At 36.5% G+C, this 23,348-nt stretch overlaps 2 protein-coding genes across 3 annotated transcripts in view; both read right to left on the reverse strand.

The window, feature by feature from the left end:
- LOC149717051 (uncharacterized) overlaps positions 1–6,641 on the reverse strand; it is a 64,010-nt gene extending 57,369 nt beyond the window's left edge. For both annotated transcript variants that reach the window (XM_089834757.1, XM_089834756.1), the window contains exon 1: positions 6,532–6,641. The gene's annotated coding sequence lies outside the window, so the exon portion shown is untranslated. The remainder of the gene's footprint in view (positions 1–6,531) is intronic.
- Positions 5,183–7,282, reverse strand: LOC149717052 (uncharacterized). Its single transcript, XM_089834758.1, has 2 exons — positions 7,124–7,282; positions 5,183–7,070 (listed from the first exon to the last, which is right to left on the reverse strand). The coding sequence occupies exons 1-2, from the start codon at positions 7,280–7,282 to the stop codon at positions 6,684–6,686; spliced, it is 546 nt and encodes a 181-aa protein (XP_089690884.1). The 3' UTR covers positions 5,183–6,683.
- Positions 7,283–23,348: the final 16,066 nt, after the last annotated feature.

Here is a 23,348-nt window from a genome sequence, read left to right on the forward strand (position 1 = left end):
AGCTTACAACACACCTAAATGGGAAAGTTCAGAAGAGCCCTTGTGTTTCTACCAAGTAAACGTTACTATGTAAACGCAATTTTAGTTCAAAACTGTATTTATTGGAAATATTACATATTTTGAAAAACAATGAAGAGTAGAAAAATCATGATTAAGAAACTAACTGAAAGGGTGGGGGAAAAGTATCACAATATCAGTTACTGTTGGTAAAAAAACCAGGATTTACTTGAGATATAGTTTTAAATAATACTTAGTTGTCAAGGAGGTCCAAGAAGAAAAAAGCTTCCTCGCAGCGGTACTCTGCTTTTTCGATGACATTCTGAAGCTTCTCGCGAGGTAGACCTTACATTTTAATGCAATAATTTTTAATCAGTATCATTTGGATACGAACGCAGAACGTTCTCATTATATGTGTTATTCAACTGATCAGGTTTCGCGAGACTTGCCCCTCTGCACGTTTACAAATCTAAGAATATTGGTTCAAGAGGTCTGGGTTTTATGATCTATTACTCTCTAAAAGGCCTGTTTTGGACAAGGATGGGGATGGGTTTTTTCTTGGAAAATGGTTGTAAGTACTGAATTGTGGATTAAATGCTGAATTTACAATTTTTACATTAAAAATCCATTTTTATTAAAATATTTGTCCTACTTAATATAATAGAATAGATTGAAACACACGGTACACACCTCAGGGTAAAATTTCAGGTCATTTGGATCAGTAGATCCGAAGATATCATCAGTTTGGCCTTGGAAAATAATTTTTACACAAAAAAGCTTTAATCTTTCTTAGTATAATAAAACACATTGAAACACACGTCTCAGTACAATTTAAGGTCATTTCGATCAATAGGACAAAGGAAGGATCTGGCAAAAAACCTACCTCCTCCCATAAAACTTAATGTTAATTTTCAGTTCCTTCGAATTTTCTTCAAAAGTCGCGCTTATACATGTAAATCGAATTCTTTGAACTGGGGGAGTAGTTATAAGGAAAAATGGGGTGGAGAGTCGGAAATGGTCGAATGAAGGCTGGTTATCTAAGTCAGATCTAGGCTCTATTTAGCGCCATCATGTCGGCCTAATTTTAATACATATGCCAAAGTAATTTTAAACTGTTTTGCTCATACATAAAATTTACAATTAAAAACTAAATTTAATAGATAGTTAACAATGAATAATTATTTCTTCCAAATTGTTGCTAAAAGTAGTGTACGTAGATGACGCTACAATAGGGAAACGCCGGTAGGCTGCGTAGGCATAGAAAAGCGTCTGCAATCTGCAAGGAAGTAAGTTCGAAGATAGTTTGTGCAAATTTTGAAATTTGGTTCATAACTGTTGCGTTTACGAATGGGATGATGATATTGATATTGTTTCTTGATGTCTAGATAATTGTTTTCCTTCTGGTGAGAGAAACAAGTACATTTATTTCTGAACTCATTACTTAATGTGAAGTTGTAGTATTAGGTTATTAATTATCATGTTAACAATGCTTAGTTTGATTACGTTTATAAAAATAATATTGAACATTTTTTCTTAAAGTTAGTGATCATAAGTGATGATTAGTAATTGATTATTCTTATTAGTTAAAATCAAGAGTTTATTAAATAAATTCTCATTAACGTTTATAGGTAAATTTAAACTTGAAACGATATTTTGTCTTTGGCAAATATGTAACTGAAAAGAACCCAATTAAGAGTTAATTAAATAAATTATCATTATCGGTTTTAGGCAAATTTAAACTTGAAATGATAATTTTTCATTGTCAAAATTTGTTACTGAAAAGTGAAAAGAACCTTAGAAAGTGCTTGTGCTTCGTAAAATTTATTATCAGGATTATTTGAGTAATCAAACGTTAATAGAAATATTTCATTGCGAATGCCAATACAAAATTAAACATCAAATTATCATTTACACTTTAGCTTATCTAATCCCAAAACCTAAATTCCCAAATTAAATGTACAGGTATAGTTAACCTCAAAAATGTGTACTTCACACCAACGAGTATTGTCATCGATGAAGGTGGCGAAATACAATGATCCAGCCAAAGATCTTGTACGCATAGGCCCACATATATCAGTATGTACGATCTCGAGTGGTTCTGTGGTACGTTGGTCAAGTGCCTTTGGGAAAGGTGCTTGCGTCATCTCTCCAGCCATACAAATGTTACACGGTGGAAGGTATTCATTAGGAGAAATTTTGATCCCATTAACTTGCAACACGTCTCGTAGAGCAGCTTCGTGAAGGTGTCCAAATTTTTCATGCCAATTTTGTAACCTTGTTTTAGGAACATTAGCTACTGCTTTAGCTTCTTCTCTACTTTCTTCTAATGATGTCCGTACAAAGTAAAGTCCATCTTGTTTATCAGCGAGCAAAACGACCGTCTCGTTGCTATCCATCACGTATGCCTTGTTCTTTTGGAATACAACTGTATAATCTCTTTCGATCATCTTGCTAACGGATAGTAGATTTGTTCGTAAGTTGGGAACATGGAGTGTGTTTTCCAATTTGATGGCACGCTTGTTTGTACCATCATTTACGATAATCTTTGCGCGACCAGTTGCTTCTACTGTAGTGGTAGAATTGTTATCGGCGAGGTGTAACCTTACATCAGATCGTGGACTCAGTTGCTCAAAGTCATCAGTTCTTGAGAACATATGGGACGTGCAGCCGCTGTCAACACACCATTTATCTTGGGACAGTTGTGAAACAGTGCTTGTAGCATCAGCGCTTACTTCCGCGACAAACATGGTTGAAGCAGCCATGCTTGAGGAGTTGGAACTAGTTGTAGTTCCGGTTTTTCTACTTGGACATGTGTATGCCTTATGGTCCTTTTTACCACCGGAGCCTCCGGGATGAACTAGGCCCATGCATGTCAAATTTTATGTGGGGAAATATCCAGTTTGTTAGGAAAAATATTTTCACCATACACTGTAAAAAATTGTGGTGTCTAAATAGTGCCATAATGGTGTTAAAACAATGTGCACTATTTGTGCACCTTGACAAGGTGCGGAAATAGTACGAAAATGGTTCAATATTTTAATAACACCATTAGCTTGAACAAATGGTGTAGAAATGGGTTTATAAAGCATAATTCTTTAAAAGGTGTGCAAATGATACCTTAATTATATAAAATAACCCCATTGAATACCCCATTAAATGGTGCTCAAATGGCATAGAATTAGTGCGATATTTTTTAAACACCATTCGCTTAAATAAACGGTGTGAATAAGGGTTGAAAAAGCCTCATTCATTAAAAGGCGCACAAATGATACCCAAACGATATAAAATAACACCTTCGCAAGGCCCATATAAAAGGTGTTCAAATAATGTGAAAATAGAGTTATGTTTTGAACACCATTGGCTTAAATAGAAGGTGTAAATAAGGGCGGAAAAAACCTCATCCTCGGAAAGGTGCGAAATTGATATAAAATAACACCTTCGCAGGCCCTTAAAAAGATGTTGAAATAATGTGAAAATGGAGTTATCTTTTAAACACCTTTCGCTTAAATAGAAGGTGTAAGAAACGACTGAAGAAACCTCATCCTCGAAAAGGTGAGCAAGACTCATATAAAAGATGGTGAAATAACGTGAAAATGGAGTTATGCACTCTAAATTAAGGTACCTAAAAAGTGTTGTAGTGTTGTAAAATTTATTCCGCAGTATTTGTACACCTTGACAATGTGTTGAAATTGTTTGAAAATAGTGCGATATTTTACAAACACCATTAGCGAAACTGAATGGTGCAAAAAACGGATTCATAAAACATCATTCGATAAAAGATGCTCAAATTATACATAAATGAATTAAAATAACACCTTCGATTATACCATTAAATGGTGTTAAAATAATACGAAAATAAACCTTTGCAAACCCCTATTTACCCCATTTTAAGTCCTTAATTAGCCCATTCCAAGTCTATATTTACCCCATTTCAAGCCTTATTTACACCATTGCAAAACCCCTATTTACCCCATTTACAGTCCCCATTTACCCCTTTTCAAGCCTTATTTACACCATTGCGAAACTCCTATTTACCCAATTTCAAATCTATATTTACCCCATTTCAAGCCTTATTTACACCATTGCAAAACCCCTATTTACACCATTGCAAAACTCCTATTTGCACCATTGCAAAACCAAATTTACACCATTGCAAAACCCCTATTTACACCTTTACAAAACCGCTATTCACACCATTGCAAAACCCAATTTACACCATTGCAAAACCCCTATTTACACCATTGAAAAACCCCTATTTACACTTTTGCAAAACCCCTATTTACACCATTGCAAAACCCCTATTTACACCATTGCAAAACCCCTATCTACACCATTGCAAAACCCCTATTTACACCTTTTCAAGCCTTATTTACACCATTGCAAAACCCCTATTTACACCATTGCAAAACCCTTATTTACCCCATTTAAAGTCTCTATTTACCCCTTTTCCAGCCTTATTTACACCATTGCGAAACTCCTATTTACCCAATTTCAAATCTATATTTATCCCATTTAAAGTCCCTATTCACCCCATTTCAACTCCATATCTACCCCATTTCAAGCCTATATTTACCACATTTCAAGTCTATATTATTTACCCCATTTCTAGTCCTATTTTCACTATTGCAAAACCCCTATTTACCTCATTTCAATTCCTTATATTTACCCCATTATAAACCTATTTACGCCATTGAAAACTCCTATTTACCTCAATTCAAGTCCTTATTTATCCCATTTAAAATCTATATTTACCCCATTTCAAGTCTAAATGTAACCCATTTCAAGTCTAAATTTACCTCATTTCAAGCCCTATTTACACCATTGTAAAACCCCTATTCACCTCTTTTCAAGTCTTTATTTACCCCATTTCTTGTCACTATTTGCCCATTTCAAACCCCTATTCACCCCATTTACTGGGATCATTATTGTCGTGTTCGGTGGGACTTCACTACCTTTCCTTAGGGTTAGGAAAGGCATATAGGTTAGTTTTGCTTAGGCGTCTTTGAGACCTACGGTTCCTAAATTAAGCATTTGACCTCGTGATAATAAGCGTATGCATATATTCATATCCTATAAATGCTAAAAATTTTAAAACCATTTCAATGATAATAAACATTTTATCGGTGACAGCGTTTAAAAATGAAATGTCGTTTTTTAGAGGAACTATGTTACGTTAGAAAATAGATTTTGGGTACTCATTCTATGTTCAAACTTCATTACTGTGTTACATAATGCATATGACTTAAATATAACAATTTGCTAATCGCTTTATCAAGGTACATTTCTTCGATTTGAAAATATTTCGTTCTTCTAAACTCTAAATTTTGCTTAATATTTAAAAAAATACATGGAATTATTGCTCATTTTACCTAACCACTCAATCTTCATTAGATAATCAGATTATCTCGGGTATAGAGTCTTCGTGTTCCCGAGAATTACTCTATTTCCATCGGGAACTTTTAATCATAATATACCGAATCCAAAATCCGCCAAATTGCGGGGTTTTTCAGCCGAATGGAAGACAATCTGTTAATTGCCGTAGTAAAATCAACTTGGTTTGAAATGGAGTAAATTGGGGTTTGAAATGGAGCAAATTGAGGTGTGAATGGACTAAATATGGCTTTTAAATGGAGTAAATAGGGCTTTGAAATGGAGTAAATAGGGGTTTGAAATGGAGTAAATAGGGATTGGAAATGGAATAAATAGGGGTTTGAAATGGAGTAAATAGTCGCTTTGAAATGGAGTAAATAGGGCTTTGAAATGGAGTAAATAGGGCTTTGAAATGGAGTAAATAGTCGCTTTGAAATGGAGTAAATAGGGCTTTGAAATGGAGTAAATAGGGCTTTGAAATGGATTAAATAGGGCTTTGAAATGGAGTAAATAGTCGCTTTGAAATGGAGTAAATAGGGCTTTAAAATGGAGTGAACAGAGACTTGAAATGGTGTATTAATGGCTTTGTTTTACACCTTAAACGTGGTGCTAAATATAGAAAAAATATTTAACACCTTCACTTCATTTGGTGTAGTAATGTGATATACGTGGCGTAACTTTGCCTACATTTAACACCATTAAACTAAGTAGTAATATTAGAGTTCAAAAGATTTCCTGAAAAAGATGTTAAAAAGCACTATAAATGGTGCATAAATGCCTAATATTTCGTTCATACTTGCAAATAATATTTGTAAATGGCGTGAATTTATCATAAAAATGGTGTAGAAGTACACCTTAAATGGTGTCAATTTTGGCACCGAAAAAAACAGCATATATGGTGTAAGAATGCACCATTATTTTTTACAGTGTAGATGGCGCTTATTTTTCCGTTGTGACAGGGGTCTTCCTTAAATTATCGTTGATATTTTAGGGGTCAGTCTTAAAATTTTTATGATAGAGAAAAGTTTCATCCTAAAATTAACGTAAATGTTTTTGGGGCTATTCACTTTTTACTGAATCTTTCGGTTAGATGGTATTGATGACAACAAAATAAATTATTTCAATTTAAATAATTCAGTAAGAGTTATAAAAACGTATACTTACAATCCGCGACCTTGGCCCAAATACTTAAGCAGTCGACAGGGTCACGGGGTTGAACTTTGTTTATTTTTCGGTCGTATCAGCGCCCCCAAACGGGAAAACACGGCGAACTAAATTAGTTAGAAAAATATTCTCGCTTCGCCACACGCATGGGCCTAGTTCATCCCGGAGGCTCCGTTACCACAAACGTAGCAAACACCTCCATAAGCTCCTTTTGGTTTTTCTTTTGCGCTTTTCGCTATCTTCTCAGTTTGCTCAGTCTTTTTGCCCTTTTTGTGTATCTTCTTGACAAATAGTGCATTAGCAGCTCCATTCTGACTTTTACGTGCATCAGCCTCTTCAATAATCTTAATTCGTAAGATATCTGACGTTGGCAAGTCGTCACGAGTCTCAATGGCGCATCTAAAGATTTCATAACTGCTAGGTAGGGAATACAATAGTAGAATAGCCAAAACTTCATCATTGACGTCGAGTCCCATTTCCTTAAGTCGATCCACGGCATCAAAGAATTGTCTCGTGTGTTCCCTAACGTTTTCTCCCTCCTTTAAATTATTGAGAATAAGTATTTTCAAAAGCGAAGCCTTCTTAGCGGGACCTTTTGACTCCAGATCTCGTTAGATGTCTCACAATATTTAATTTGCTTGAGTTCTCCTGGGCTCATCGATAGAATGATATCCGACATAGCATTTGAATCTGCAGTTATCCATGCTTCAATATCATCCGCTGCTGCTCCAGCCACAGGTCGAGTTTTCATGCCATTAACGTAGATCCACGAACCATTTTTCACAAATAGCGCTTAAGCTTGGATTTTCCATGTGTCAAAATTGTCCTTTTCAAGCGGTGTAATCTTTAATACTGCTGCCATGATAGTCTTAACTAATTTAACTCGACTCTTTAAGTTTAATGTTCAGACCACACCCTTCAGAATGATGCAATAACGTGACAGTTTTTAAGCCTTGGCGACTATATTCAATATTAATAATACCGCGTAGTTGATAAAGAAATAAACATACTATTGACTGGAACTAAAACCGCAGTGCGTTGCTGAACCCATAACCTATTGTTTTATGGCGTAGTAGTGGAATAAACAATATAATGACAAGAACTGAGAACTGAATAACAGAAAATCAACACACTTTAATGATTACACGAAGACAGACTACTACAAATACAAAATAGAGTTATAAACAGTGAGCTTTGGCTTAAGGCCACGTAAAGTGCTTCCCCCTGGTGTTGCTTATATTAAGTACCACATTCCAACAAATCGATCCATTCCCTCTAAATTAATTGAAAAAATTACATATCTACGCTTTTTCAAGAACAATTACATTTTCCGAAAACATTTTATCATGAAATTAATTATTTTGAAGGGAGTACGTGTTGAGGTTTCAATAATTCGAAAGGAAAATGTAAATATTTAATAGTGGATGCCAAACAAGGGTGTTGCACGAATTTACACATTTAATTTCGTATATCGAAATGCTACATTTCTATTGTCTCCTCTATGAAGAAAAGATTGCACTGCAATTTCCCTCTCCGTGCTTTAGAATTTCTTGGTCATAATTCAGTCTTCATTTGAAACGTCACCACCCCTTTCTACATTGTTGGCGCTACTTGTACACCGGTTACGTATTACGGGTAATCATTTTAGTACGCATAAAGACCATTTCGGAAAACACACAGGGGCGAGGCCACCATTGGGGTATTCTCCCTCACACCAAGGGTCACCGCCAGACTGTTACAAAGTTCACTACAGGCAAGAGGCTAGTCAACTCTCACTGCCTATAGCGGTGCTTCTACACAGAAAAAACAACGTTTAGGTTTTGAGCACATCCATTTGATTTAAACATGTTGAAAATCTAAACCCCTAGATTTGACGTACGAAAACTAAACACCAACTAGTACCAATGGGTGTAATAGCTAAACATATAAAAACTAAACACAACAGCGCATTGAAAGCCTTTAAAAACACGTTTAAAATCTAAACTTATCGTAAAGTGGACATAAACCGAAACGCCAGGGTTTAAACGTGTTCAAAACCTACTCTAGGTGTAAAGGATATAAACATATTGACGTCATGTAGTTAACTCGAGCATCTGAGGAAGAATAATTAATATTTTATTTGGTGAATCGGTTTTAACCCCTTCTCATGCCGAGAGGCCAAGGTTCAGAAATTTGGGAATGGGGTACATTCATTCGCTGGTGCTTGACACGTCAAAAGTCAGAATTTACTCACAAAAAAGCCGTATTAGAACTTCGCCCATATTTAGTAAATAAATAAAATTTTATTTTTATATTAGTTTGGTTTATAACTGGGTTTAATTTTGAGTTATGAATTCTAATTTTAGAAAAGTGTTGCTCATTAAACGGTTTGACTCACGCTAAAATTGCCTTCAAAAATGTTTCAGTGACCATTTCTGTTGTGAACTGTAAGTTTAGATCAGAGGTTTAGTACATATAACCGATCAAAATATATTATTTGTTATCTTGGCGTACCAACGTAAAAACATCAAAATGGGGTTTTCTATTAAAAATCAAGACGATTCTAAACTTGCAAATTAGTGTATAGAATATGTTAACACTATTTTAAGCCTTTCTAGGCACCTGGGACCGGTCAGTTCAACGTTTTTGCTAGGGGACGACCACGTTGACTGTTTTACCATTACCAGGGTACTTATATTTGTACGCGGCGATCGGCAAGGGTTACGAGAAACGTCTAGCCTTCCAATGGCGGGGTCTTCCTCCAAAGGTTCACGCAATTGCGATGTTCTTATCTACAGCTGCGATTCGAATCCTTTATATACTACCTATTTGAGTAAGGCGAAGCAACAGACGTATGTTTCATTTCAAACGTCAATATTAGTCAAGTCTTTCAAGAATGTTTAATTGTTCTTTTTTAAAACGATGTAAAGCTCAATAAGGCGAACAACTAACGAATAAAATATCAAATATTAATTATATATTTATTTTAATATTTAAGATAATTTTGTTTCTCAATTCAAAATTAATACGGAAAGAGTTAAAAAGCAGTCTATGTTTTTGTCTGTGTGTGTCGGTCCGTTGTTACACTAGCGCGCTGCTTTAGCAGTTCGCTTTGCTTTAATGTGTAAAGAAATCCTACCGAACCTTAATATTCACTTTTTCCATAATATAAAGTGAATATGTGGAAATATTTCTCGTAACTACGATGCATTTAGTACTTTTCTAGCTTTAAAGCTCTGTTTCATTTTGATATTCCAAGGATATTTTTAATATTATTATTTGAAATTGCTGTTTATATATTCCTTAAGCTATACTATATCTGTATATAGAATAATCCTTGATCTAAAGATTTCAAGAAGGAAGCTTAGGCCTGGACTCAATCGGGTAAATCAAATATTATCCGCAATAGGCTTAGTGAACCAAAGAGTAAATAATTGAGACTTAAGGTGAACTAAACTGTGGGTTTTATTTTCGTGTCTGTAATGAAGGGACATTAACGGTTCAGAGTGAGTCGAAAGTTATTTACACGTTTAAATAATCAGGTTTAGATTTAATAACAGAAGAAAAGATCATATTGGCATTTAGACCAGTGAAAAGCCTAATGGTAAACGGGTATTAGCTACGGAATGCATCATGGTGGCAATTAGATCAGTGGAAGGGCTAATCGTTATTGGGTTATAGCTTAGAAGTTTTAATTCTTATTATGGTGCGTATTGACTTTCAGTGCGTCCAACCACAAGTCAGCTTTGGTGATATTTAACGTTAACACTCATGTTGGCAAACTTAGAAAATCGTTGAGGTGACACGAGACTGTAGTGTTTATACTGCCCCCTCCCGCTCCCTTGGGTGCCCCCCCTTGGGAGTAGAGCAAAAGGCCTTGTCGTGGCGGAGGGGGCCCGAGTTCGGCGTGCCGGTTAGGATGGTTCCTTGGGTTCGCCCTTGGTTCGGACCTTTCCCTGCCCCGTTCCGCGAACGTTTTGCTCGGCCGCTTCGCCCCCGCCCAGGTGTTGCTATGGCTCATCCCCAGCTCTTGGCAACCCTCTGGGGGTCGCGGATACATTTTTGGACTGTATGGCACTGCTGTGCTCGGAGGGCGATCCCCCGGCCCCTCGAGCCTTCTGCTGCCTTGGTCCGAGCCCTGTCACCGACCACCTCCTGGCTGGGCTCGCCGCCGACGGTGTCCCGCCTCTGTCACCTGCTTAAGGGGCGTTGCCGGGCCCGCTGGCCGATCCCGTGTGCCTTGACGGCGGTTCCGCAGGTACCATTTTGGGCACAGGGATGATGGCAGGAGGGGGGGCGCTGTAGATGCCCCCGCGCGCAGGAGCAGCGCCTAATCAAATGCTTTCTGAGTGTAGTGTTTATACTGCTAACCAGTTGTGAATGTAGCTATAAGAAAATAGGGTTAACAGTTGAGGCATAGACAGTTGGGCCTTTTCAAAGACATAAAGGTTATATCTCTCCAAAATCTATACACTTCATTTCCTGTTTTTTTCCCATTTACTTATTAAATGTGTCCAAGACGTATCATTATTGGATGTAAATGTCGTCTGCTTTACTGTATATTCGCTATGCTCGGAATACTGGTTTAAAAATTCGTAAATTTTTACTTCAAAAAAGAGAAATAAGTCTATATCTAGGTTAATAAGTTTGTAGTAGTAGTCCTCCTCTTGACTCGGAGAGGTAATATTTTGGTTTTTAGAACTTGTTACACTAGTGCAACGCGTTAGCAGTTCGCCTCGTGTAAAGAAATCCTACAAAACCTTAATATTTTCTTTTTTCATAATTTAAAAGTAATATATAGATATATTTTTCGCAATTTCGATGCCTTTGGTAGTTTTGTAGCTATAAAGATTCGTTTTATTTTGATATTCCAAGAATAATTTTTATATTATAATTTGAAATAGTTGTTTATATATTACTTAAGCTATACCACATCTGTACATTAACGTTGGAAAACTACATGCGGGTTAGACATAAACGTTTTCAATCTGAACGCGTTTGAAATATAAACGTTTTCAATCTCAACGTGTTTGAAACATAAACGTTTTCAATCTTAACGCGTTTGAAACATAAACGTTTTCAATCTTAACGCGTTTGAAACATAAACGTTTTCAATCTTAACGCGTTAGAAACATAAACGTTTTCGATCTAAACGCGTTTCAAACATAAACGTTTTCAATCTAAACGCGTTTGAAACATAATCGTTTTCAATCTAAACGCGTTTGAAACATAAACGTTCTCAACCTAAACGCGTTTGAGACCTAAACGTTTTCAAAACAAACGCGTTTGAAACATAAACGTTTTCAATCTAAACGCGTTTCAAACATAAACGTTTTCAATCTAAACGCGTTTGAAGCAGATACTTTTTCAATCTATGCGCGTTTGAAACGTAAACATTTTCAAACTATACGCGTTTGAAACGTAAACATTTTCAAACTATACGCGTTTGAAAAATAAAAATTTCAGAACTAAACGCGTATAGGCTGGGCTCGTGTTTAAAAAGGCGTTGCATTTTCCCGTTTAGGAAAACGTTTAGAATCTAAACATCGTTTTTTCTGTGTAGGCAAGAGAGATAAGACCTCAATGGTGTCATGACCCCTGTGTTTTAATTATCTGTATGTAATTTCCAAAATGGTCCACTCACTTACAAATGTACACCGATTACACTGAGTGATCGGTACTTCAGGCTTCAGACGCTAGCGAGTGTCAAGCCACAACCGCAATCATTCATGTACACGAATGTTTTTACAATTTTAGGTTATTTAGGTTGGCGGGCAAGTCCGGAGAGTCATGTACCGTTCACTAATGTGAAAAGGTTCCGAACTATATGATAATATTGGCTGAGTGTGTTGCGACGGCTCAGATGACCCATACACTGTAACCACTGGTGATTGTAAAATTGTATATATTTGGAATAATGAGGAAGGGGGGGGTGAGTTACATCAAAAGCGCATACTTTAAAATAAAATAATATATTTTTCGTATGCTACAGAGTGCCCCTACTAAAAGAAACCACACAGGATAAACGTTCTTGCTTTGTCTTAAGAAGACGACATCAGAAGTAAATAGGGTGAAGTACGTATCAAAGGGGGTTTCGAGAGGCGTCGAGTTATGGTATTTTTCGCGCCTTTCCGCAACCGCGTTTTTGGCGGCAACTCGCGGATGAATACATTTCCCCGAAACTATTTTCTTTTCCTCTGCTCCTGAGTCAAGTCGGCTCCGTACCTTCGCTCTGTAGTCGGCCCGGCAAGCTACGGACCGGGACCGGGAGTACGGAGTCGACTGCCTGGCCCTAGTAACAGCGTAAATTTTATTCGGCCTGATATCCTGTTTTAGTACATTTTTAATAATAACTGAATGTTTTCTAAATAAAAAAATAGAATAATAAAACTAAATATTTACTGGTTATATTAATTTAGATGTGATTAGAATCAGAATGATCAGATGCGTAAAATTTTAAAATGAACTTAAGCCTCTGCCTAAGCTTAACAACACAACTAGCCTGAATAGTGAACTTTATGACCGAGTGGTGGCGCATGATAGAAAATTTCCCTGGATAAGTTGCCTCACTCTCATTGGACGAATTCAAATTTTGGGCCGCAAAGCGTGATTTTACAATAAAGGGACGCCTTACACTAGCTAAAGCTGGAGAAACGTACTTCCCCCTATTTACTTCTGACGACATTAGTTTATAAATTAGTTTGAGCAAAATAAGTTATTTATCATAATTTCTTGAAGATCAGTCTTCTCAGAAACTTACTACAGATTTAAACTTTTTTGGTGCAAACTTTAAAATTTGTCAAGCCAGCCTTAATTAAAACTATACCCGTCAAGGTGCTTTAAAGTTAGTAATCATCGACTCGAAATCCCTTCAAAATAATTAATTTCATGATAAAATGTTTTCGGAAAATGTAATTGTTCTTGAAAAAGCGTAGATATGTAATTTTTTCAATTAATTTAGAGTGAATGGACCGATTAACAGTAAAATTAGTTGATTCAATTTAATATTGAATAAGGATTAAATGGATAAAAATAACTAAAACAATTTCAATATCTGAAACTTCAGTCAAATGATAAACCCCACACATATCGTTTGTTTTTTCGGCCTTGGTCTAAACCAAGACGTTTTTTTATAATATCTGTCACTTCAGTCTTAATGTAATTAAAATTTGAATAATTTTATTTTTGCTTTACCGTCATACATTTGGGGTTTATCTATTTCTAATTGCTTAAAGAAGTACTTAATTATCGTTAATTACATTTAACTTATATCCAATAACATTAATTTCGATAAGCATATAATGTTGTACTTTATTTATGAAAGAAGTTTAAAAACGACGGTATTCGAAATATGGAAGAAAATATTTGTTTCGTACACTGTATACACATACAGTGTTGTCGAGATCAGACCAACAGCTTCCTTTATGTACAACCCCCAATACTGCCAACGGGTGATGTCATACTAAATTATACAGGGTGTAAAAAAATGTTTAGAATTCATGTTTTACTGTATGCAAGTGACAACGAGTGACAAGGTACCAAAAGAATACTGGAGAATATGCCTGAATGCAACAAAATATTTTAAAGCACAGTCCTATACGATTAGTCTTAGAACCTGGGCCTCAAATTGCAACCTCTAAACTGTTTGGCAAACAGCTCAACGTAAATATTCGAAGTGTCTACCATTGTGGTTGAAGCACTCATCCAGACGACTGTCCATGTCTTGCAATACATTTGCAATCAGTAAACTCATGACGCATGGTAAGACTAATGGTATTGCCGTCTTAGGAAATCCTCGTCCGTTAAGGCTTGATGTAGGGGGTACGATAATGCCGGTAGTAATGCCCTTGTAAACTGGCACGAACAGTAGAATGACTTAGTGCAACTTCTTGTTCCACCGCTCTATACTAGCATGAGATTGGCTTGAAAACTTTCTACGACGTCAAAGTCTCTATCCTCATTACAGACTATACAGTCTCTTCTACGTTCACGATCTTGCACTACCGAAATCACGAAGGTGCTCGCACCCGAATGCTGTCGGTGTGGAGACCGCACTGCCTTTAGTTGAACGTTACCGCGACCTTCACCCATAATAAACGTGCTGTCCAATTTGTCCTGGTTAGAACAGGTTGGCATTTTGCTAGGAAACGAGACTAACTACTGTAATTCTACTACTTAGCTGCTACACTGAAAGACCCTGTATATCTAAAGAGACCGGAAGTTCCACAAAGTTGAGTTTTCAAAGTTTGCCAGCTAGAGCAGGTCATGGTGTGTATAATGGTGAAGGTCGCTTTAACGTTCGACACGTGACACCGCGGTATGTTTGTTCCTCCAATGTCCTGACCCGATAGGCGCAAACAAATACCATCCTAGTTTTTCGGCTCAGTGTTGCGGTATTGCCGGTCTCATTGGAAATACAAGGTCTGTAGTGTTACAATTGTAACAATACGCCTTCTAAAAAGGCACAAATACTGTAATTAAAACCATTGTAATAATGGTTGGCCAATTTTTAAACACTCCTAACCTTAAACTTTGGACAAAATAAAGAAAGAAAAGGTTTTTTTGGGAATAACTTTGAAGAAGGTCAGAGTTGTCTGTGGAACCGAGAAAAAAGGCCGTAGTGAAAAGTAATCGTCGTTACGTAGCAGTTAGGATCAAGTTTAATTAGTTAGTCTCGTCTTTTGGCAAAATGCCAGTGTATTCAAACCAGGCAAATTGAACATGATGTTTACGAAGACGGCAAAACCTTTGCGTGAACTAGTTGAAGCCGATCCATTATTTTTTAGAAAGGTACTGTTCTCTGACGAAGCTATTTAGGGATGGTACCTTCAACCTTCATAGCGTGCATTTTTGGGTGGGCATTCTCGGAAACCAAATTATCGGACCCTTTTTCTTGTTAAGAGAATCTCTGAAGGCATTTACTTGGACTTCCTGCGTCATGAGTTCGTTGCTTGTAAAGTTATTGTGAGACATGGACAGATGAAGAGTGCCTGCACCACAATGGTAATCACAATGAACATTTACGTTGACGTTGATGTGTACCAAACAGATTTGAGGTTGTAATTTGAGGCCCATATTCCAAGACTAATCGTAAGACTGTGCTTTAAAATTTTCTGTTGCTCCCCCCACTTGACTGGTATGCTAGGTGCTATTTCAGAGGAAGAAAATTTATTGAATTAGGGATAGCGAGAGATGGCTAGCGATGTGGCTTAGTTATGGGCTAGACGCCCTTGTTTTATTGGCAACATTATTACATTGAATGTTGCCAGATTAAATTGTTGCTGGTGAACTATGTTAATTATATATTAAAATTTAAATAGAAAAGTTACATTTTGACACATTCCTTACCCGTAAATTTTGTATTTGGAGCCTATTAATGCATTATAGTGATAATGTAATTAATTTTAGTGTTAAATAGTAAAACATTTAGGCTGAAAGAACAACTCGCTTAGCTCAATCTTATTTTCTCATTTCAGTTAAGGGTTATCTATAGTTACCCTAAAAACCTGTTGTTTTCGATTAATTTCACGTTAAATATGGTTATTAAGTTGAAATTAACGGCTTATCTTCTTTTATTAGTGTCATTGCATTTTATTATACGAGTTTGAATAAGAAAATCTCCTAAACTGCAAACTTAAGAGAGTGACTGTTTGACTCTTACAATCACTATTTTGCCCCAAAACTTTTAAATATCGCGCCTTTTCAATGGCTCTCTTTTAAAAATGGGAAAATGCTTTTAAATGACAACTTAACTAATCTTAAGAATTAAACAGGAAAATGGAGGCTGGGTGAAAGATAAGTGTAGTTTTAATTCTAATTTGTTAGTTTAATTATAAGGTATCCATGAATTTACCCAAAACATTTGTGTTTTTGGGTAAATTCACATTAATTATACTTGATTAAGTTTAATTTAACGGCTTATCTTGATTATCTAGTGTGGATTTAGTTTATAATACAAGTTTCAATAAAATATTAACTTTAATTGCAATTACCCTAAAATTTTAATGTATGCGCTTTTGATGTACTTTAACGATCATTTAAATTAATTTGAAAGTGAAATGGGAAACTACTGTGGCTGTACGAAAAACTTGTGATGTTTTACTCTTAATTTGAGCGTGGTTCGTGAGAGTGGATTAAGCTTAAAATTTATTTGAATTTTTTACCCTAATTGCAATGTTTAGTGCAGTTTAATATTTTTTCCACATATTCATTTTTTAACCCAAAACTTTTGAATTTCGCGGCAATTAATGTACTTTAAAGATGGTTTAAACTAACTTAAGTGTGAAATAGAAAATATTGGGCTTCACCAAAAAAATGTATATTTTGCTGTAATTTCACGTTAATTATATTTAATTGAGTTAAAATTAACGTAGGACTGTGTTTTGGCAGTGTACATTTAGGTTATAAAATGAGTTTAAATTTATACTTCACCTTAATTGCAATTTTTAGTGGAGTTTTCGATTCTCATTTTACGCTAAAGTTTTGAATTTCGCGCCTATTAAGGTACTTTGGAGATAATTTAAATTAGCTTAAGTGTGAAAGAGAAAACATGAGGCTTTACCAACAGCTTGGGTAGATACAATCTTAATCAAGAACATCATTTAAGAGTTATCTGAGTTTTCATCCAAAAAAATGTATATTTCGGTTTAATTTCACGTTAATTACGTTCAAATTAGTAGTAGTGACCGGGGTTGTCCCTTTGTTATCGTTAGATTTTAGCTTAAAAGGAATTTGATAGTACACCCGGGTTGCTCACGCAGTAAGTCACTTTACCACTGTACAACCAAAGAGGAGGGAAATAGGGAGATAGAAACGCGCTCTATAAAATCCGCCGAAAAACAGGGATGCCAGATTGAAAACCTTCAACCCGCCAAAATCAAATTGGAAACAAGCCCAAAAAACCGCCAATCTGTATTTCGAAAAGAAGCCCAAAAACTTCCTAAGATCTAGGCTATCCAGCCCAAAAACCAGCCAAAAATTTATCATGAAAATTTGAAATTAGTTTTTCTATTAAAAATTTCAATGCATATTCTATACTGACACCATTTTCAAAACCCAAAACAAAATGAAACTATTTCATTTAATCATGAATTGACGAATTATTAGTCGCTCAAAAGGTTTGACAACACCATTTTTCAGTTTTTTGGGCATTCTAATGATCTTTGCCTATTGGCGGTATTTTAAGTAAAGAAAGCCAAAGAAAAACCCTGACAAGCCCAATTTCCAGCCAACAGCCAACCCTTTTATTTCCAGGCAATATTTTTGAGAAGAAGCCCAATTGGCGGCTTTCCAGCCCAATATGGCAACCCTGCCGAAAAATGGAAAAAATAAGGGGAGTAGTAACCTAGGATAAGGGAGTCAGATGGATTGGAAATGATGATGGGCGACCTGCGGCACCATATCTCTCCTAGTGTACCTCGCGCACGCCCCTACCCTTCCGTAGGCGATTGCTAAGTGCTGCCGCGTAGCGCCATTTTATTTGAATGAGAACTAGCTTCTATTTTTGAGATAGAGGGAGCGTCCTTTACAATTTCGTCCGGCACGACCCTACCTAACCGCTGGGGATGATGGGAGGACTATGGTGCCGTAGGTGGGGGTACAAAGGCAACGCTTAAGGTATGGGGGTTACCACTCCATTACTCTCTCCTTCAAGTAGTAACAAACATTTCTGGTACGATAAGATTTAGGACGCACTTCTTTCGCGCAAGGGCGGACCTAACCGCCTCTGTCTCTGTCATCCCCTACGTAACTGAAATTTCTCTCTAGTATTGGTAGCCCGAAAGAGGAGAACCTGTAACGTCAACTGTGCGCGAATAAGTTGCGCGTTAAGAGCCGCGGCGTACGGTACATTTTCCCCTCTTCTCACTATGCATGCTGATTCTCTCTCCCTATTTCCCTCCTCTTTGGTACAACGAGGGCTTGACAAAAATAGCGAATTTTCTTCCTTTAATTTATCTCTAAAGGGTCGGGAATGCGGGAGGGCCCTATTTATTTGTGGGGTCGGCTACTTCTGAATTTGTGTCTTTTGGGATTTATGTTTCTTTTCTTTTTATTTATGTGCTAATTAAATAGATAACGATGTGGCTACTATTATTTATTTTTTAAGCCTTTATGTTAGCACTGTTTAATCGTTCGTCTTTTTAAAGGGAGAGTGAAAAGGGGGTTTTTGATTTCCAAAGGGTGGGGACTATGGTTTGTCTATAACAGTGCAATGCGAATTTACAACGCACGTGTTAAAGAACGCACTTAGAGTGAAAAGGGATACATTGTGTTAAGGTAATATTTTTCATAATTGGCTTATGATATATCTCTAACAGTACAATGCGGGTGCATTGTGAAAATATTAATGAGCAAACAGTAATATCTGTAGTATTTTATGAACACACACAAATTTATCATATTGCCTTACCTATAACGAAAAATTTCAGTCTCTCTTTAAAATTCCTCATACTTTAAGCCATGACCTTTCTAAGAATCCGAAATTTCTATAGAATAAAAAGTTCGGGGTTTACACAAAGAAAGAACTCAAGTTGGGTGTGAGCGTTATGCTCGGCGTTATGCGTTTGATCAATTTAGCATTGCTAAATGTAACTCATCGAGGGGATAATCACTAAAATGGGTAATCACTTTCTCTTCCAAAAGGTTCTGTTAATAAGTCCATGTTAGAAACTTATAAGATGCGATAAGTGTGCATCAGCATAAGTTTATGTTGTAAACTCATCGAGGGGATTATCACTAAAACTATCTGTTCTTCGATTCGCCGGAATATTACAATTATACCACAAGCAAATTTATACGGGTAATAATTTTATCACTGTTTAGGGTAGGGCATCGAAGGGCTATTCACTCTGATTTTACGTATGGTAAATCATTTAAGCATTGTAAAAGATAGCGCTATTCACTCATTAGGGTAAGGTAGAGAGAGGTTATCCACTCATTAGGGTAAGTTATAAAGGGGCTATTCACTCGTACGATACGAGCCCTTGGGCGGTCTTGTATTTTAAGCTGTGTCATCGTCGAGAAAACAAGATGTGCCCGGCTGGGCACAGAATACTTTTGCACGGCAACTGTCGAATTACTATTATTACTATCAAAAAATGGCCCAGGGATGGACTCATAATAGTAGCCACAGCGTACCGAACTTAAAAGGCGTATAGAAAATTTACGTGAATAGCAGTAACTATGCTAAAACGATTACCCGTATTTCTAACGTCAATTTATTTACTTCTATTATTATTCTAATAGTGCAACACAATTAGAGATGTGAAATTACCGTAATTTTTAAAAACGGTAATTTATCGGGTAAATTACCGATTGAAATTCAGGGAAAACAAAAATTACCGTTCAGCCGGTAATTTTTGGTAATAAATATTTCCCCGTACTTACAATCCATTACTTTAAACAACGTTTAATTGTGAGCACTATCTTGACTGCTTTACACGTATTTGCGGCTTTTGCTACCAAGACGGTAGCCGTGGCCTTTCTTATCTGATTTCTTACTAAAAATTTATTAAAAGACTAATTTCTAGGGCAACTTTGTAAATACTGGCTAGCGTGTAGCGCCTGGTGAGTCATTTTGGAAGTAAAGACAGAAATAATTGATCGTTTAAGTGTAAAATGAAGTTTTAAGGCGCAATAAAAATGTTTGGCAATTTACCACGGTAATTTACCGGTAAATTACCATTGTAAAATTACGGTAAGATATAAAACGGTAATTTACGCGGTATTTGGTAAATTACCGGTAATTTACGGACGGTAAATTACCGACTCACATCTCTAAACACAATAATAGAAGTGAGTGAGTAGCCCCTCGTTGCGAATTCTTTAACAGCGCAATCATTCAATAAATTTACTTAAGTTATAATTTTCAAACTTTTTCCTTATTATCTTAAGATGAATTTCGTCCCGAAACATCTTTAATTAAAATAAAACGTAAAAAAAAATTATTTCGTGTGGAATCGAACTTACGACCCATGGTTCTGCCGTGCAAAACTCAATATCTCTCACCAATATACCACGCGCCCAGTATTCAAGCCTCGCCAACATTATTAATACACGCCTGAGCACGCTCCCCTGAGAATTTTTTCGGTACCTTTTAATTCGCCGAATGCCTAAATTTTTATCTAATTTTAAAAACAGGAATGTTAAAACAGAACATTAATTATTTACTTAAGTCAAACATAACTGATTCAGATTATTTTAAAACATTTTAAAACTAGTAATAATATAGTGCCACATTAAAACAATAATATTCCTATTTTTAAAATATGAACAATTTTATTCCTATTTTTAAAATATGAACAATTTTATTCCTATTTTTAAAATATGAACAATTTTATTCCTATTTTTAAAATATGAACAATTTTATTCCTATTTTTAAAATATGAACAATTTTATTCCTATTTTTAAAATATTTGATTCTATGATGATTTGTATATAACAGTGGATTGCGAATGCACTATGCATATATTAATGAACCACCTAGAATGAAAAGGGAGAAGTTGTGTTAAGGTGATAATATTAATGAGCAAGCACTGGTATTTTAAGAACACAAATCTGTCAAATCGCCTTACATTAAATGTGAAATCTTACTCTGTCTTCAAAATTTCTCATGCTTTAAGCCGTGACTATTCTAAAAACCTAAAAACTTTCTATAAAATATACACTTCGAAATTTACGCAGGGAAAGAACTAAAGTTGGGTGTTTTACCGAATTCTTTCTCTATCAAACGCTTCTGCCAAAGTTCATGTTAGAAATATGTAAGATGCGATAAGTATGCCTGGTAATTAAGCCGGATTACCGACGGCTGGTAATTAAGACGGATTACCGACGACTTGTGATTAAGCTAGACTACCGACGACTGGTAATTAACCTAGATTACCGACGACTGGTAATTAATGTAGATTACCCATGACTAGTAATTAAGCTAGATTACCCATGACTGATAATTAAGCTAGATTACCCATGACTAGTAATTAAGCTAGTTTACCCATGACTGGTAATTAAGCTAGATTACCTATGACTGGTAATTAAGCTAGATTACCTATGACTGGTAATTAAGCTAGATTACCTATGACTGGTAATTAAGCTAGATTACCTATGACTGGTAATTAAGCTAGATTACCTATGACTGGTAATTAAGCTATTACTGGTAATTAAGCTAGATTGCCTATGACTGGTAATTAAGCTAGATTAACACGACTGGTAATTAAGGTTGATTACCGACGACTGGTAATTAAGGTTGATTACCGACGACTGGTAATTTAGCTGGATTTCCGACGACTGGTAATTAAACTAGATAACCGACGACTGGTAATTTAGCTGGATTACCGACGACTGGTAATTAAACTAGATAACCGACGGCTGATAATTTAGCAGGATTACCGACGGATGGTAATTAAGCCGGATTCGCGACGGCTGGTAATTAAGCCGGATTACCGACGGCTGGTAATTAAGCCGGATTACCGACGGCTGGTAATTAAGCCGGATTACCGACGGCTGGTAATTAAGCCGGATTACCGACGGCTGGTAATTAAGCCGGATTACTGATGGCTGGTAATTGGGCCGGATTACCAACGGCTAGTCAAAAGCCTGATTACCGACGACAGGTAATTAAGCCAGATTGCCAACGACTGGTAATTAAGCCAGATTGCCCACGACTGGTAATTAAGCCAGATTGCCGACGACTGGTAATTAAGCCAGTTTACAGACGACTGCCAATTAAGCTAGATTACCGACGACTGCCAATTAAGCTAGATTACCGACTATTGCCAATTAAGCTAGATTACCTACTACTGCCAATTAAGCTAGATTACCTAGGGCTGGTATTTTATCTGTATTGCCGACAGCTGGTAATTAACTGAATTACCGACTACTGGCAATTAAGAAGGGTTACCGGCAACTGGTAACTAATGTAGATTATCCATGACTAGTAATTAAGCTAGACTACCCATGACTAGTAATTAAGCTAGTTTACACATGACTGGTAATTAAGCTAGATTACCTATGACTGGTAATTAAGCTAGATTACCTATGACTGGTAATTAAGCTATTACTGGTAATTAAGCCAGATTGCCTATGACTGGTAATTAAGCTAGATTAACACGACTGGTAATTAAGGTTTATTACCGACGACTGGTAATTAAGGTTGATTACCGACGGCTGGTAATTTAGCTGGATTACCGACGACTGGTAATTAAACTAGATAACCGACGACTGGTAATTTAGCTGGATTACCGACGACTGGTAATTAAACTAGATAACCGACGGCTGATAATTTAGCAGGATTACCGACGGATGGTAATTAAGCCGGATTCGCGACGGCTGGTAATTAAGCCGGATTACCGACGGCTGGTAATTAAGCTGGATTACCGACGGCTGGTAATTAAGCCGGATTACTGATGGCTGGTAATTGGGCCGGATTACCAACGGCTAGTCAAAAGCCTGATTACCGACGACTGGTAATTAAGACAGATTGCCAACGACAGGTAATTAAGCCAGATTGCCAACGACTGGTAATTAAGCCAGATTGCCGACGACTGGTAATTAAGCCAGTTTACCGACGACTGCCAATTAAGCTAGATTACCGACGACTGCCAATTAAGCTAGATTACCGACTATTGCCAATTAAGCTAGATTACCGACTATTGCCAATTAAGCTAGATTACCTACTACTGCCAATTAAGCTAGATTACCTAGGGCTGGTATTATATCTGTATTGCCGACAGCTGGTAATTAACTGAATTACCGACTACTGGCAATTAAGAAGGGTTACCGGCAACTGGTAACTAATGTAGATTATCCATGACTAGTAATTAAGCTAGACTACCCATGACTAG

Source organism: Phalangium opilio, unplaced genomic scaffold (genome assembly GCF_054372755.1).
Source record: "Phalangium opilio isolate 3A_F unplaced genomic scaffold, DU_Popi_V2 ptg000003l_1, whole genome shotgun sequence".
Lineage (NCBI taxonomy): Eukaryota > Metazoa > Arthropoda > Arachnida > Opiliones > Phalangiidae > Phalangium > Phalangium opilio.

What these genes read in the sequence shown, in the direction of transcription:
- LOC149717052 (XM_089834758.1), bottom strand. Translation starts at nt 7,282, where the DNA reads ATGAAAACTCGACCTGTGGCTGGAGCAGCAGCGGATGATATTGAAGCA. An exon ending in ACGAGATCTGGAGTCAAAAG is followed by an intron (nt 7,071 to 7,123) that starts GTCCCGCTAAGA and finishes AATAATTTAAAG; the next exon opens with GAGGGAGAAAACGTTAGGGA.